At 39.3% G+C, this 14,078-nt stretch overlaps 1 protein-coding gene across 1 annotated transcript in view; it reads right to left on the reverse strand.

Annotated features, from left to right (window-relative positions):
* The window catches only part of LOC141958792 (sucrase-isomaltase, intestinal-like), a 61,880-nt gene that overhangs the window by 18,207 nt on the left and 29,595 nt on the right, over positions 1 to 14,078 (reverse strand). The window contains exons 10-16 of the mRNA XM_074901680.1: positions 11,733 to 11,846; positions 11,503 to 11,619; positions 11,333 to 11,417; positions 7,960 to 8,077; positions 4,689 to 4,857; positions 4,031 to 4,147; positions 1,154 to 1,302 (exon numbers count right to left, since the gene is read on the reverse strand). Coding sequence (XP_074757781.1) covers positions 1,154 to 1,302; positions 4,031 to 4,147; positions 4,689 to 4,857; positions 7,960 to 8,077; positions 11,333 to 11,417; positions 11,503 to 11,619; positions 11,733 to 11,846 — 869 coding nt within the window. The remainder of the gene's footprint in view (positions 1 to 1,153; positions 1,303 to 4,030; positions 4,148 to 4,688; positions 4,858 to 7,959; positions 8,078 to 11,332; positions 11,418 to 11,502; positions 11,620 to 11,732; positions 11,847 to 14,078) is intronic.

A 14,078-nucleotide genomic window follows, 5' to 3' on the forward strand; every position in this document is an offset into this window, starting at 1 on the left:
GCTAAAAGGAACTCAGTCATATTCAACATGAACACAAATCTCATTAGGCAAAACTAGAGCTAAGATAAATACTTGAAATAGCATATAGCCCCTTGTAAGACATGAGTACCTATAAAACTTTTCCTTAATGTAATCCAGTTAGATAAGGTAGCAGAGTAGAAAGGGGAAGGATACTTCTTTTAAAATTTATCAGTTAGGCATTACACTGAGTAGGCAAAACAAGTTTCGTGCATATCGTTTCCATACTTGAATGGTCTGCACTTCAGTGTAATTGCAGTTTAATTTTAAAAAAAATACCTTGGTTACCCCTTAAGCAAATTTTTTTTAACCTAAAGGGAAAAAGAACATTAAAAAGTCCAGGACGCAGCCTGCACGAATGAGACTAAACTGTATCTGAGCTTCAGGCAGTAGCCTTTCATATGTATTATTTGCACTCCTTTTGCTCAAGTCTTTTCATAAAGCATTCTGAAGTAAAAAATTTACCGAAGGCAGGTAAAAAGCTAATTAAATGATGCTGAGAGGGAAACTAAACACCACTTTGATTCCTGCTTCTTCCAAACAGAAAAAATTAGTTGTTCCAAAATCTGTTTTTCAGTCTGTATTTATTAATCTCGGGTTTGCACCTGCTTCCACACTCAAACATCTCTATCTCTGTTTGTGCAATTTGTGGACACAGATGTAGGTTTCATACATAGCATGCAGATGCAAGTGCTAAATTGGAAAATGCAAATGCTGTGGATGATTGGAAAATGGAGACTTCTCTGTATGAGGCCTTCCTGGCACTCTGGACAAGAATACCGATTTCATAGATTTCATTCAAATATAGAAAATACAGGTATGTGATTCCTATTTTTAAAATAAAAAAAAGAGCTGCGTATTTGCCAAAGAAAAGAAATTTTCAGCATTTTCCTTGTTTAGTTTGTTTTTTTCTTCACTGGAAACAAATATAGGTTCTATTTTAATGAAAATCCATTGCATATGTTGTTATTTTTGTGCATATATTTGAATACATTTAATTGCAAAACTGTTCTTTTTAAGAGAGAGCATGCAGTAGCATTACTGTGACTATTCTGATATCAACTAGTTTATACACAGAAGCTCAACTACTTTTGTGAGTAAAATATGATTAAAAAAAAAGAGACTCCAAACTCACTCATGCATCAGTGACCGCACCACTGTGTTTCCATGGACATGAGACTCGAAGAACAAGGTGTATAAGTATGGCAGCAGTGAGTATCTGATCTGAAGTGTAGCGCGAGATATCTTGGCAAACTCTTCTCCAAACACCGCTGGGTCTTGTTCCTGTTAAGAGTGAGCTTTGATTTGTACTGAGCATTTTAACTAGGGACTGCAAATTCAACAGAGGACCTGTGTGCAACTTAAGGAGAGCTGTGGCTGACATAACACTACAAAAATGAATGTCTGAATAAGCACTGGTTTGCACCTGGAAGATGTATCAAGAACAACATTCATTATCACTATATTAATATTTGTATAAAATTTTTCAGTTTGAAAAATTCCAGTGAGTTCAGAGCATTTAGGCCCCATGGTGGTGTACGCGAGCGATCTGCAACCACCCCTAACCTCATGATGGTAGGGGAGCTGAGGTTTCATGTCTGTGCTCAGAAACAGACGCTGTCTCTAGAAGCAATTTATCCTGGAGATGCAAGCCCTCTGGACAGAGAAAGTGAAACACTGGAAAAAGGGAAGACTGATAATCTGCAAAACAAAGGCAAAAGCATAATTATATTGGCCAAGAACATAAAGGCAAATCTATTTAAAAGTAAGAGCAAATTCATACCCCTGCTGAAGCCAGCAGGAATGACTGAAGTCACTGTATGTGGTGAGGTAAATATTTTATCTATATAAAGAAACTTGATTTCTCCTCCTGTGCCCACCATTTTAGGATGCCCTGGCTGAGGGGACACCAACTCATCAGCAGTGCCCTTTGCCTCCTTGCTGCCAAGGATACTCTCCTGGGAGAGAGGGCACGCACACTGGGTCCCACCATCAAGAGGGCAGGTTTAAGCAATCTGTCTACATTCGTTGGCTGGTTCTGATCTACTTCAAGGCAACCTTGACTCTCCCCTGTGATGGGGTACAGAGCACGCAGCCCTGGGCAATCCTGATATGGGAAAGAGTTACATCTCCTTTAATTCCTCCTGTCCGACCTGCTCCAGCACTAAACTGAGCCAGCTAACAACTCACATGAATCCCTCCGTTCCTCCTTCACCAAATTCTCCCATAATATTCAGTGTTCTCATTAAAGTTGAAGAATGTATGATGAATTCCAAGGATAATGAAACATAAAAGGTACAGAACTAACAAAGCCTTTTGTATTATCTAGTGCTTTTCAGACAAGAAAAGTACTAATTAAACCATTTGAAATTCCAATGGATTAGGCAAAGTGGATATTTAAGATTTTATTTTAACACTAACTCAATATTAATTAAAATCAATATTTAAGTTAAATTTCTCCATTATTATGTTTATATCAGAATTATTCACTGATGATATTCCCTCATGGCTCTGAGCTCCAGACCATCCATCTATTACTTTTAAAATTGCACTATATTTTCACCAGTATTCTGACACTGTATAAACATTGCCTAAGTTCACAAAAAAACAGTCAGACTTCTTAGGTGATGCTGAGTCACCCAAAATGCTTTGTTCATTTCTTTCAGTGAACACAATGTTTTAAATGCATTCAAGTAAGCCAATAAAACCAAATGTATCTTCTGTTACTTCTGTCATTCCCTCAACACTGAGTTGCAGCTCCTGTCACATAGACTCATTACTCTATCCTGCTTATTAAATTGTGCATATGTGATTAATACCCACTCACCCAGGTCAGAAGTTGCTCAAAGGGCCAAGCAAACATATATAGATAAGGTACCTCTAATTTTAGTGGAGAGGTGAATATTTATCAACAGCAGCAGCTAACACCTCACAGACATTTGTTCTCCTAGAGAGAAATATCTTAGCATATCTCAGGGATCAACATGGTAATTCCTGACCCTCTTAATGACAGCATTAGATACCTGCATTTGCCCAGCTGCTGAATGTCCAACATACTTTCATGCAGAGACAGGTCTTTCAGAGGGTTTAAATGTCGCAACATTTTGATGATGTAACTTCAAAGAAAACTGAAGGTTAGCTAACAACCTGAGCTTCAGCATTGCACGGACCAGTTTACAGAATTAGAAAAAAAAACCCAAACACACATTTATGTAACTAGCAGAACCATTTCATCATGGCTGCAGATAAATGCAGCGTACTTACAAAGGCTGCAAGACTTTCAAACTGTTCAGAGTTAGAAACAACCTGATACTCTTTCTATCTGCAACAAGTCTTCAAAGGACTTCATGATAAGTCAAAGCCAGGGCATGGGTCTAGACTGAGACTGCACTTTTTCATCCTTCTCACGGGCTTATTGGCCTTTTTTAGTCTTTGCTGCTTCTTGGCTGATAATGCTATCCCTTTTGCTGGCTCTCCTTGGAGTTCTCACATGTTTGTCTGGAGTCTCTAACTGTGGTATTTGTCTGAAACTTGCTTTTAAACAGCAAGAATGCTATATAATTGCCTGTCTCCCTTTCCTGCAATACCTATTATAGTTATAGAAGTACTGCAACAAAAATTGAAGTAAACAAGGGAGTAGAAATGTGTGCTGACACTCACTGGCTCTTAAATAAAACCTGGGCTTCAGTAGGTAAAAGATGGAGGGGATGAATCTTACCAACAGCATGGGAAGACCATTTTCTGTTCATTTAAAGTACACAGTACACATTTCTGCATGGCTTTCAGATGTTAGATACCACATATTTTTCAGCATTCTTATGTCACCTTTATGCTACGGATGGGAAAAATTGACACTTCACCAAGTAATGCCTGCCCTCAGTGCAGCACTCCTTTTCACCTGCCACTCCAGTTTACCCGAGAATGGCAGGTTAATTTCTGAGAAAGTAATAAAAATCACTGTCATCGTTACTGTAATCATAGACTACAGCTTTGTGAAACTTTGTTTACTTACGCTATTTCCCTCTGCATTGTGGTTTCTGGAAAATGGATAGAAAGAGCCAAGCTGCATCCAGCGCAAGCAGAGTTCGTAGGTAGTGTTATAGTTAAACCCACAGATATCAGCACCAATCTAAAGAAAAAAATAAAATAATTGGATAAGTGTTTATGATTATGACTGAGGTCTAAAACTGAGAAACTATGGAAGGTTGCTAATAAAAATAATTTTCAGAAAGAGATACCTATTTCTGATGACTTTATAAAAATGCTCCATAATGATACAAATTTTTCTGGGATGGAGATTGTACTGGCTACTAGGCCATTATTAACATCACTGTGGAAGTTCTGACAACATTTCAATAATTCTGCAAATTCTTTACCCCAGCTTGGAAAACCAGAAATATATGGAGGGACCTCAATTATAGAATACATAATATCAGGAGATCAGTTTTGGATGGCATGCAGTGATTTAATCTGTATCTAGCAGTGCTATTTTTGTTTCTCTTCAGCCAGCCAAGATTGATGACATTTAGCTTTCTTTAATCTGCAGTTCCTTATGCTGTGGAGGCTGTTACTGCTGGCTGTCTCAAGCAGCTTATTTCAGAAAATATTTGAGTTAATTTAAAGTGATATTGTGTATGAGCCAGCAACTGTCTGAAGGACACTGGACTTACGTAAGGGATGCCAAAGAGGTTGAATTCTAGGATTCCAATGATTGAGTAGTGCATGTCCTTCCACTGAGAGAAGTTGTCACCCAGCCAGTGACCCCCATGCTTCCCACTGCCAACAAACGTAGACCGACTCAAGACGAATGCTCGCTTTCCAGTTGCCTGCTGGACAACACTGAGAAGAAATGCAACAAGACCATTAAAAATAAGAATGGTAACTGAAAGAATCATATGATCAACCTGAGTTTTCAGGCACAGTTTTATCTGAAGGGGTGTTATTCATGAAACGATTATGATGGTCCCAAGTCACATGAAAATGTGACTGTAAAACTGCAAATAATGGGCAGTTTTACTCAGTGGCCAAAATTAAAAAAAAAAAAAAAAAATCTACCTGATCCACAAAACAATTGCTTCAGGTATTTTTAGTCTACCTAAAAATAATTTGTGTTTAATTTATTCTCAACAGTGTCTCGAACGGAAAAATTGAAAGATAATATCCTTTCTGTATTGGTACATTTAATTTAGTGTCCTACGGGTTCCTGTAAAATAGTATAATATGTATTTTTTTCAATATAGGATTTATTTAGAGATTTGTATTGGCAAATAAATTCCAATATCCCAAAATTAAAAGTAAAACAACGAAACATCAAAACAATATCTGAACATCTTAAAAAAAAAATAATCAATACAGAAATCAAAAATGTAGTCATCCAAAATGTCACCCCATTCTTGTTGTATTTCCTCTGGTTTCCTGTCACTGCTTGATAGATGAGGTTTCATTACAGAATTAGTAGTGTAATGAATTTTTCCTTGCCTTTTAAAAATAATTTTGCTGCATCACCAGAAAATAAAGGAAGTGTAATATACCTTATTAACAAATTTGTTACAAAATTCTTCAACATAGAATAATCTCTGTAGATAATTACATATTTCAGAACTCTGCTTTAATATGATTTAGGCAACACAACTTAGATTCTCTGGGAAATCTTGAGTGAAATATTTATCATGTTGTTCACCATCCACCTCCTCTCCCTTTTTTAATGAGTTTTGTTCAAGAGCTCTTTCATCCATATTCATAACGACCAGTATTTGATATTGGTTCTGTAATGGCACAGAGCCTTTAAAATGCTTCAACATTTGTTTCTGAAGCAAAACACCCAACAGCTGTCATGCAAGCCTAAACATACTAACTTTATGGGCCAAATGCAGCAAGAGGTGCAATTCTTGAACCACGGGGAACCTGCTGGTTCTGGGTTGTAGGTGCATTCATGTGCCAAATAACTGCACAAGACTCCATGTGCTTTGTATAAATGGCATTTTGGAGTAATTTAATGGATATCCTCAGTCCCCATATCTGGCTGTGCAGCACAAGTCTGTGGCTTCATTTGCAAATGCAGGCACAAATGACAGCAACATTGGATTAACTCAGCTATGACCCAGAGCTGCATAAACAATGTGCAACAAGTAATTTATTGAATAAATTTCGGTCTATTGTGAACCATTGCTGAACAGGTCCTAATCTTGTCAAATGTATTTGTTGATTGAAATTATTTACAGAATATCATGTGCAAATAACTCTTGGTGTTAAGATATGCACAGTCTGATTGCTGCTAGTTCATGTATCCAAATTCAAGCCATTTGACGTGGGTCAGATGACACTTTTCCTATTCTCTGGCTGCATTAGAATAATTTTTTAAATTGTTTTTTATACAATTATGAACTTGTCATTTGTTTTCAGCCAATAACCTGCTAAATATTCCTGTCAGTAATTTAATTTAGTATATTATTTCTGAAGACCAAATGCAGAAAGGGTATATAACTATCCTTGAAAACAAATGAGTTTGAGAAAACCAAATGAATATGTAAGAAAAATTCTTCACCAGTTTCCCAGCCTCTGCTTATGCTTTTGGTGGTGTTCTCCAGCCTTGAAGGACTCTCTACATTTGGCTGAGCAAAATATGTGTTTCTTTTAAAAGGAGCCCTGGAAGCCAGCACTGCAGGAATGGGGAAGGTTCACAGCCTTGGGGGAGGCTGCAAGGAGCCATGCAGCAGTAACCATCCCAACAGTGTTGGTCTGGGTTAGTGCAGCCAGGACAGTGTGCAAGCCGAAGGGGATGGGGCATATATGCCAGTCCTGCTAAATTCACAGGGTCTGTCTCAGGCAGAGAGGCTGGCACAAAGCCTGAAAAAAACTGAAGAAAACAGCTCAAGAATATAGGCAAACCCAAAGTCTCTATTTCAACAGTGTTTAAAGACAGTGCATGGTTATGTGGACCCCAGTGTGAAGAGGACATATTCCCCTGGAGAGACCAGCGATGGGAGGATCTTTGCTGAGATTGGGGTATAGGGGCCCAAAACCCATGCTAAATCCCATGCGTCCTAGCTGGGCTGGGTGGTTTGAGGGCTTTCTGCTCCTTCTCTCAGAAGCTGGATTGCTCTTCAGCCAGGCCCATAAGAGCTGGCAAACTGCTTAGCCATTACCTCTGGATGATATCACAAGACAACTGTTGAAAATAAGTGCTAAATACTGAAAGAAGCCAGCACAAGGACCCCTTCTTGGGGGTACTTTTACAGTAGTATTAAATTTATTCATGTTTAAACTCAATCTCTGCTGGAAAAGGCACAGTTTTCCCATTGGATTTAATCCAACAGCTAGCTTTCCACTGTCACTCCAGCTACACAGCAACCGTCCACCTGCGTAAGCTAGTTTTGAGTGTTACCCAGCTGCAAAATGAGTTTTGCAGTAGCCGGCAGCAGCCGTGGGGCAATGCAGCTCTGCCCTCCTGGACTGACTAAGCCCCAAGCCAAAATGTGAGACACTGCCTGACAGGAACCAGAGGCAGCTCCAGAAGCAGCCTGGGGACCTGCGCGGTTTGGATCCTTAACTGTCAGCAATAGAAACTCCTCTGCTTGGGCCATGGTAATGAAGGGATGGAAAAATTCCCCTGACACCTCACAGGCTACTTCTGCTGCAGCTGCACATGAGCAGCCCTAACAGAGGATAGGAACATCATGCCTAGTTATACAAAAGCAGCTGAAAAGTTAGACCCTACAAGTAGATCCTGATTTTAGCTAAGAAAAGTAAAATTGGAAAAGATTCTGTTTCTTCTTCCAAGATTGTCTTTTCTTGAAAATTCTCACTAAATGACAAGCAGTAAAATGAAGCATAGGGCTGTTTCTTATTAGATACTATTACAGATTTCCCAGGTAACATTAGCAGCTTTTAAAATGTATTTCAATCATCTGAAATCTGCTTAGAAATACTTAGAAAACTTACTGAAAAGTTGGTGCTGTCTGTGACCAGCCAAAGAGAGAGTGTGTGTTATAATGCTCTCCAAGGTAAGTCTTCGAGTCAGGACACAATGTCTTTTGAGCCAGGGAACGATCAGAAATGCCTGAGAATAATACAAAACACTATAAAATTTTATACATCACCATTCAAATCTCTTCATATTTCTACTCTTTTAGGGAGTGGGTGAAAAGACCAAAGCATTTGGGAAAAGGAAAAACTGAAGAAGTGCTGGACCTGCACTGATTAAAGGTTAGCATGTAGCCATGAATACCTGCTTGCAGACAGGCATATGTGACCTCAGGAGGGTGAAAGGACTGAGTAAACACTGCTAATTAATTTCAAGTTTTATGTCCAATAATTCAAAACATCTGTACAGATATCATGTATTCAGTAATAACCAGAAATAAAACTTCTGCAATGCTGAATTAAGAATCTACCTTCATATTCTTTTACATAGTCACAAATTTTACTTAAGTGCTAAAATGTTTCAAGAAACAAAAAAACAAACAAACAAAAAAGCCCCCCACCCAAACCCCAAAACCAGAAATTCAGATGCCCAGGGAACTTGTATGGTTTTGTGAAATCACAAGACCTCAGTTTGTGTATCACTCAGCTGCAGATATAGGTAGGGAGCACAATTCTGCCCTGTCATAGCAAAATTTACACCTAAACTCGACTCTGGCCCCTCTCTTCCTCTGAGACATCTATGACTAAAAGGCTGCAAGAGTAATGGCACGTCCCCAAGCAGCATTGTGAGTGATGAGCAGGGGAGGAAAAAGCACGAGGTGCAGCAGTTCACAGGGTGTCATCTGCTATGGCCCAATACACTGCGCAGAAGAGAGCAAGGGCAGATTATAATTCACAGGCAGATGGATTATCCAGGAACTCTTTCTATCAGCAGGTCACAGGCAGTGGAGGCAGTGGTAGATTTTTGCTTTCAATAATAGTCAGAGGTAGCCCTGACACCTCTGGCACAGCACCAGTTTTGCTGAACCAAGGGGAAGTAATATGAAGCACAAATTGGCTGCACAGATGCTGCCTGGTCTTTGATCCCATATTAACGAGATGCTGGCAAAGCCCATTTGGTGCAGAAAATGCGATTCCCATCCTCTGCAGGTAACCTCCATGGAAATGCCAGGCAAAGTTCAGCAGGAGTGGGGCAGGTCAGATGTTTGGTTTACACAACATTTATTTTTAGAGATGGAGTTGAATATGTTATAAATTCCTCTCAAAAAAAGAAAGAAGGTATCTTTTCAAATATTCTTCTTTCACATGCTGAATTAGGTGCATGCGCTATTGCAAATATTTCTCTGTGAGCAAGCAATCTCATTGCTTAATTGCACTTTACTGTATTTTGCAGTTCCTTACTACCAAGTGCATTTCTTTGTACCTGAAATTCCATTAGCCTCTCTGCTCTGCTGTGCCACCACAGCTGTAGTCCTCATGTTCGGATCTTCAGTCACAAAGACTCCAATGAGGCTGATCTTCATCAGAAATAATTTATAGGCAATATCCATGTAACTTTGACTGATATGGCTTTGAAGAAGACACTAAGATTCTGGGGAAAGTCACACTTAATGTCCCAGTGGCACTTAATAATTAGCCCCATAAAATTAAGGTGGGATATGAAAGAAAATGCTGCCACATTAGTCATATTTTCATACTTCATTCTTATTCTGAGTATTTTGTATTCTGCTTCAGTAATACTGATTATTTTACAACTACATATTAATCTTCGTTATAAAGTGTTTTATAGAAAATTGATTTGAAGGACATCTGTTTTTAGAAGTTCAAACCAGGGTTACATGTAATCGTGGTTATAATTTAGATAAGGAAGCTGAAGGCTACATTGACAAAAAGCCTGAGGTGCTGAGACTGGGACTTGCACAGATTCAGTCACCTAAGACAACAGTGAGCTCCCAAAACCCTGCCAGCCACAAGAAGGTCCTAATGTCTTGTTGGACTAAGTGCTTAGGTCCCACCTGATGCCTATACCAGTCAAGGGTTTAGACAGCCAAGGACATGCACAGTGTTTGGCATAAAGTGGAATGTGAAAGAAAACCTTTAAACACTGGTTGAAAACAGGTCTCCTACACCTTGGAAAAAATGCCTTAGAATCCTGTCTGCAGAAAGGAGACCAGCACTGTGGGATGAAGTAGGTGCATACATGCACAAGAAGGAGCAAGTCAGAGAGAAACCAGGCTCAAAACACACCTGTCTTCAGCGTCTTTTGTTGTCCTTACATGTCATGTAGATATTTAGGTCTCTAAGTCTGATTCCTCTATAATGACTCAGACTTCAACACTAGGTATTGCAAAGCTCCGCTTCATGGCTCAGAAGTCTCTTAGTCCTTTATTTGTGAGAGTAAAGCGAGCTCTGCTGTTCTGGCCATCTTCCCTAAAGTGTCACACCTTTTTTTACAGCTCTGAATGCTGACACAAATGGAGGTAATTTAAGGCAAAGGTGAAAATGTCTCATCAGTTCCTGGGCTTTGGTCAATGACAAGACCCACAGGGCCAGTATACAATAGTTAGAATCAGTGGTTTCCCAGTGAAGAGAGCAAACATCAAAATCATAATTAAAAGCTCTGCTTCTGGTTTAAATAATTTACAAATTTGTATAATATTTTGTCATGCTTTTGTTATGTTTATGTTTCTCTTGTATTCAGAGTAAAAAGAAATGAGATTTAATAAATAAAATTAAGAATTCACATGACAGTACAACAGCCTGAAGGGAAAAGGGGACATTTACAATACTTCACTGTCAATAACTCACTTATGTATCAACTTCCTGCTGCATATTAGCATTACTCAGGCAGCCAGGCTTTCCTGGGGAAATGTTGGCTGGATTAATTGCCAGGACCACTGGCACTAATTGTAAGTGCTCGTGGCTTCCTGGGGAAGAATGAGTATGTCATTAACTCAGCTACTGGAAGAGGTATTCCCATTCTTATTAGTCTCCCATAGGGTTGGGCATTTTTAAACTTATTTTTAGCTCAATTCTAGTAAGGCAAGGAAAAATTCTTTCCTAAGAGAAAGAAAAGATATTGAATTAAGGCATCAGGGAGATGCCATCTTCCCTGTCATGGTTTGCGGAAAAGACCAAGATTGCCCATCCCAGGGACTAGCAGTGGTGATTGTAGCAGAGGGTTACTCCTTCCATGAATCTGTAGCTGACTTATAGTATATAGGTATCTTGCCCTTTCTCTGATGCAGACCAGTTGCTCAGAGAATGGCAGGGAAGGCTGGGTTTTTTTCAGCCCTGTTACAAGGCAACCCCAGTGACAGAGGAAAGTGGTTTATGTTTGATACTCCACCAAGGCTGAGCAAAAAAGTATTATCAAGGAAACTTTACTCACTAGGAACATAAGGAGGGTTATTGAAATCATTAACAGCACATCCAGGATACTGGCCTCTTAAGAAATTGGATGGTTCATTCATATCCTATAATAAAGAGAGTAAGACACACATTAAAAGCCTCATTTTCTTTTTTTTAAAAGAAATAAGGGCAAAAAATAATGAGACATACAATCCAGATACCATCGTAGTCAAGGACATCCTTCAACTCCAAACACATCTGGGTCCACCACTCAACTGTCCTGGGGTTGGTGTAATCAGGAAACACCGAGTCTCCAGGGGGCCAGGCCTAGAGTTCACACAGGTATAATGCTTGGTTATCTTCTAATTTCTGTTATACAGCTGCTTTATCACTTTGAAGCAGCACTAGACCAAATGCATGAGAGAATTCAATAAGCCAACCTTTCCAACAGCAGGAGTCACACCATCAGAGTTGTTCACCCAGATTCCCATTTCCTCTCCAAGATCATAAGGCCTGTAAGTGCCCGGTTCTTCGTCCTTAGTTATGAAAGGGTCCTGAAAACAGTGATTACACCTCCATTATTGAAATCCCAAAGGTAACACTTTTCTATTTGTATATTCTAGAAAAATGTGGATAACATTCTTAATGCAGACTGCAATAATACTTGAAGAAAACAACGTTAAAATTTAATAAGGGTTGAGAGCACATAATTTAGGAAAAGTCATTAAAGATATGTCATGAATATTTCTTGTATAAGGCAAAAGTGATGTGAAATTATTAAATACCCTCATGTTTATTTTTTATGAGACATTCTATGTTCAAATTATTTTAGAGAGGCACTAGATTTTACTTTCCCTCCTGCCAGGGTGTCTGCTTGGCAGTGTGGGGTCCCAAGCTGGCATTCCCACACTTAGACACTCCTAGGTTTCCTCCAAGGCAGTCCTCATTCCAGATGCCTCAACATCAGCAGCTCAATGCTGGAATAGCTGAAACTTCTCCAGGGGATTGAAGCTGGGACACATCCAACCTCAACAGGACCTCCCTTCAGATCCAAGGTGTTTTATGCCAGTCTGGTGCAAAGTAACCCAACTCATGCAGGCCTGCAGGGCCATACATCTCTGTTCTCCCCAGGCATAAAGACCACAGCATTTTATACCCTGTAGCTCATCCTTGCTGCCCCTTTCACTGCTTGGGGTGGTCACCACCTCCCACTGTTGTCAGTGGCATTGATACCACCAGCTTCCCTACCACCAGCCTCAGGATAACCACTGGTAGCCACCAAGCTCATCAAAAGGGAGCCTCATCTGCTCCTGGGGAAGATGGTGGCCCACCACGCCAGCAAGTAATAAAGTTAGGAATACTTTGAGATACCAGTGGATGAAGAGATATTATTCAACTCTGCTCAGCAGTCAACTGTGACTAACAGGAGATAAGTGCGCTTTGTGATATGTCCCTAATTGAGAGCAGCTATCTGCTTTGTGTTATTTAGAACAGAGGAAGATTGCAGCCATTTTAGAAGTGAATTCTTTACCTTTCTCTTAGAAAATGTTATTCCCTCAGGCTCTGCTTAAGGCAAAACCCTTCAGTTATGAAACACAATGGATAAAAAATACCACTGAAACAATTCTTCCATTTACTTATAGCTTATGCAATAATTTAAGTGAACTTTAATTAAAATGTGATAGAAGTGTAACTAATGAACTTCTTAAGAACAAAAAATATCTGATCCCAAATAGTAAATTTCTTTAAAGGCATGTTTTAAAGCTCATTTTAATACCTGAATTAATTGCCTGATTTACTTGTAAACCCTCTGATAGCTATAGGCCTAGTGAGGGAAGTATATTCTTCCATGTCTTGAAAACAAAAGCCACTGCTAAATCGCTACCTTAAGTGCAAAATTCTGTTCAACTTTAACTATCTAGCTCCAGTGTCACCTCCATAAAGAGTATAAGCGTTCAACACATTTTTAACTTGTTTAATAGTTCAGCTTTGAAAAAGAGAGAACTGTCCATCTGCAATAATTATCTTATAATTGTGGAAAAGATGTTTCTCAAAGGACTTGAAGGCTGGAAGAAGTCAGCTTAATTAGATACTCCTAATCCAAATTTCTGATTTCCTTTAGCTGAAAGGTTATTCCAGTGCATAAATCTAATATATTATGCAGGTTTAGTATCATCCTAAAGAGAGCAAAACCCTCCTCTGCATTCACAGGTTGTTTGTGCGGGAGGAAGTTCAGTGTCTGTTAAATCTTCCCTAACTCATCTTTTTAGCAGCTCTTGGAGAGGAGGTGCTGAGCATCCTTAGCTCTAGCTGACTGCCCTGAGCCCTAGGGGCACCCAGCACTTAGCCAGACCAACACACTTCCACCTATGGCCCCAAACATAGATTTTGACGCACATCTGTAAAAACTCGTCTCTATAATGTCAGCATCTACAGCTCATAGAGCTGGACTTTAAAAAGTTAAAGCTATCAAGCATTACTTTGAATCCTGAGCATGTTGCTCTTGACTTTTAAGCAATTTGTCACTCATGTCATTCCCAGCTGTTTCTATTTTTAGTATGATTTAATGGAAGGTATACAAGGTCTTTCATTAAAGCTCCTCTTCAGTAACAATGTTTATCATTTTACATTGTAGTCGTCACTTTTAGAACTTCTTTCTCTGTTTCTAAATAATATATTTGTTCTGACTCAGCTGAAGTATGCACATTATTCAGCACAATAATGATGACCAAGTACTGACACTCTTAGACAAAATTTCCCTCAAGTGGAGGCACCTTTGAAGGAGA

The sequence above is a fragment of the Athene noctua genome, chromosome 3 (assembly GCF_965140245.1).
Source record: "Athene noctua chromosome 3, bAthNoc1.hap1.1, whole genome shotgun sequence".
NCBI classification, from domain to species: domain Eukaryota; kingdom Metazoa; phylum Chordata; class Aves; order Strigiformes; family Strigidae; genus Athene; species Athene noctua.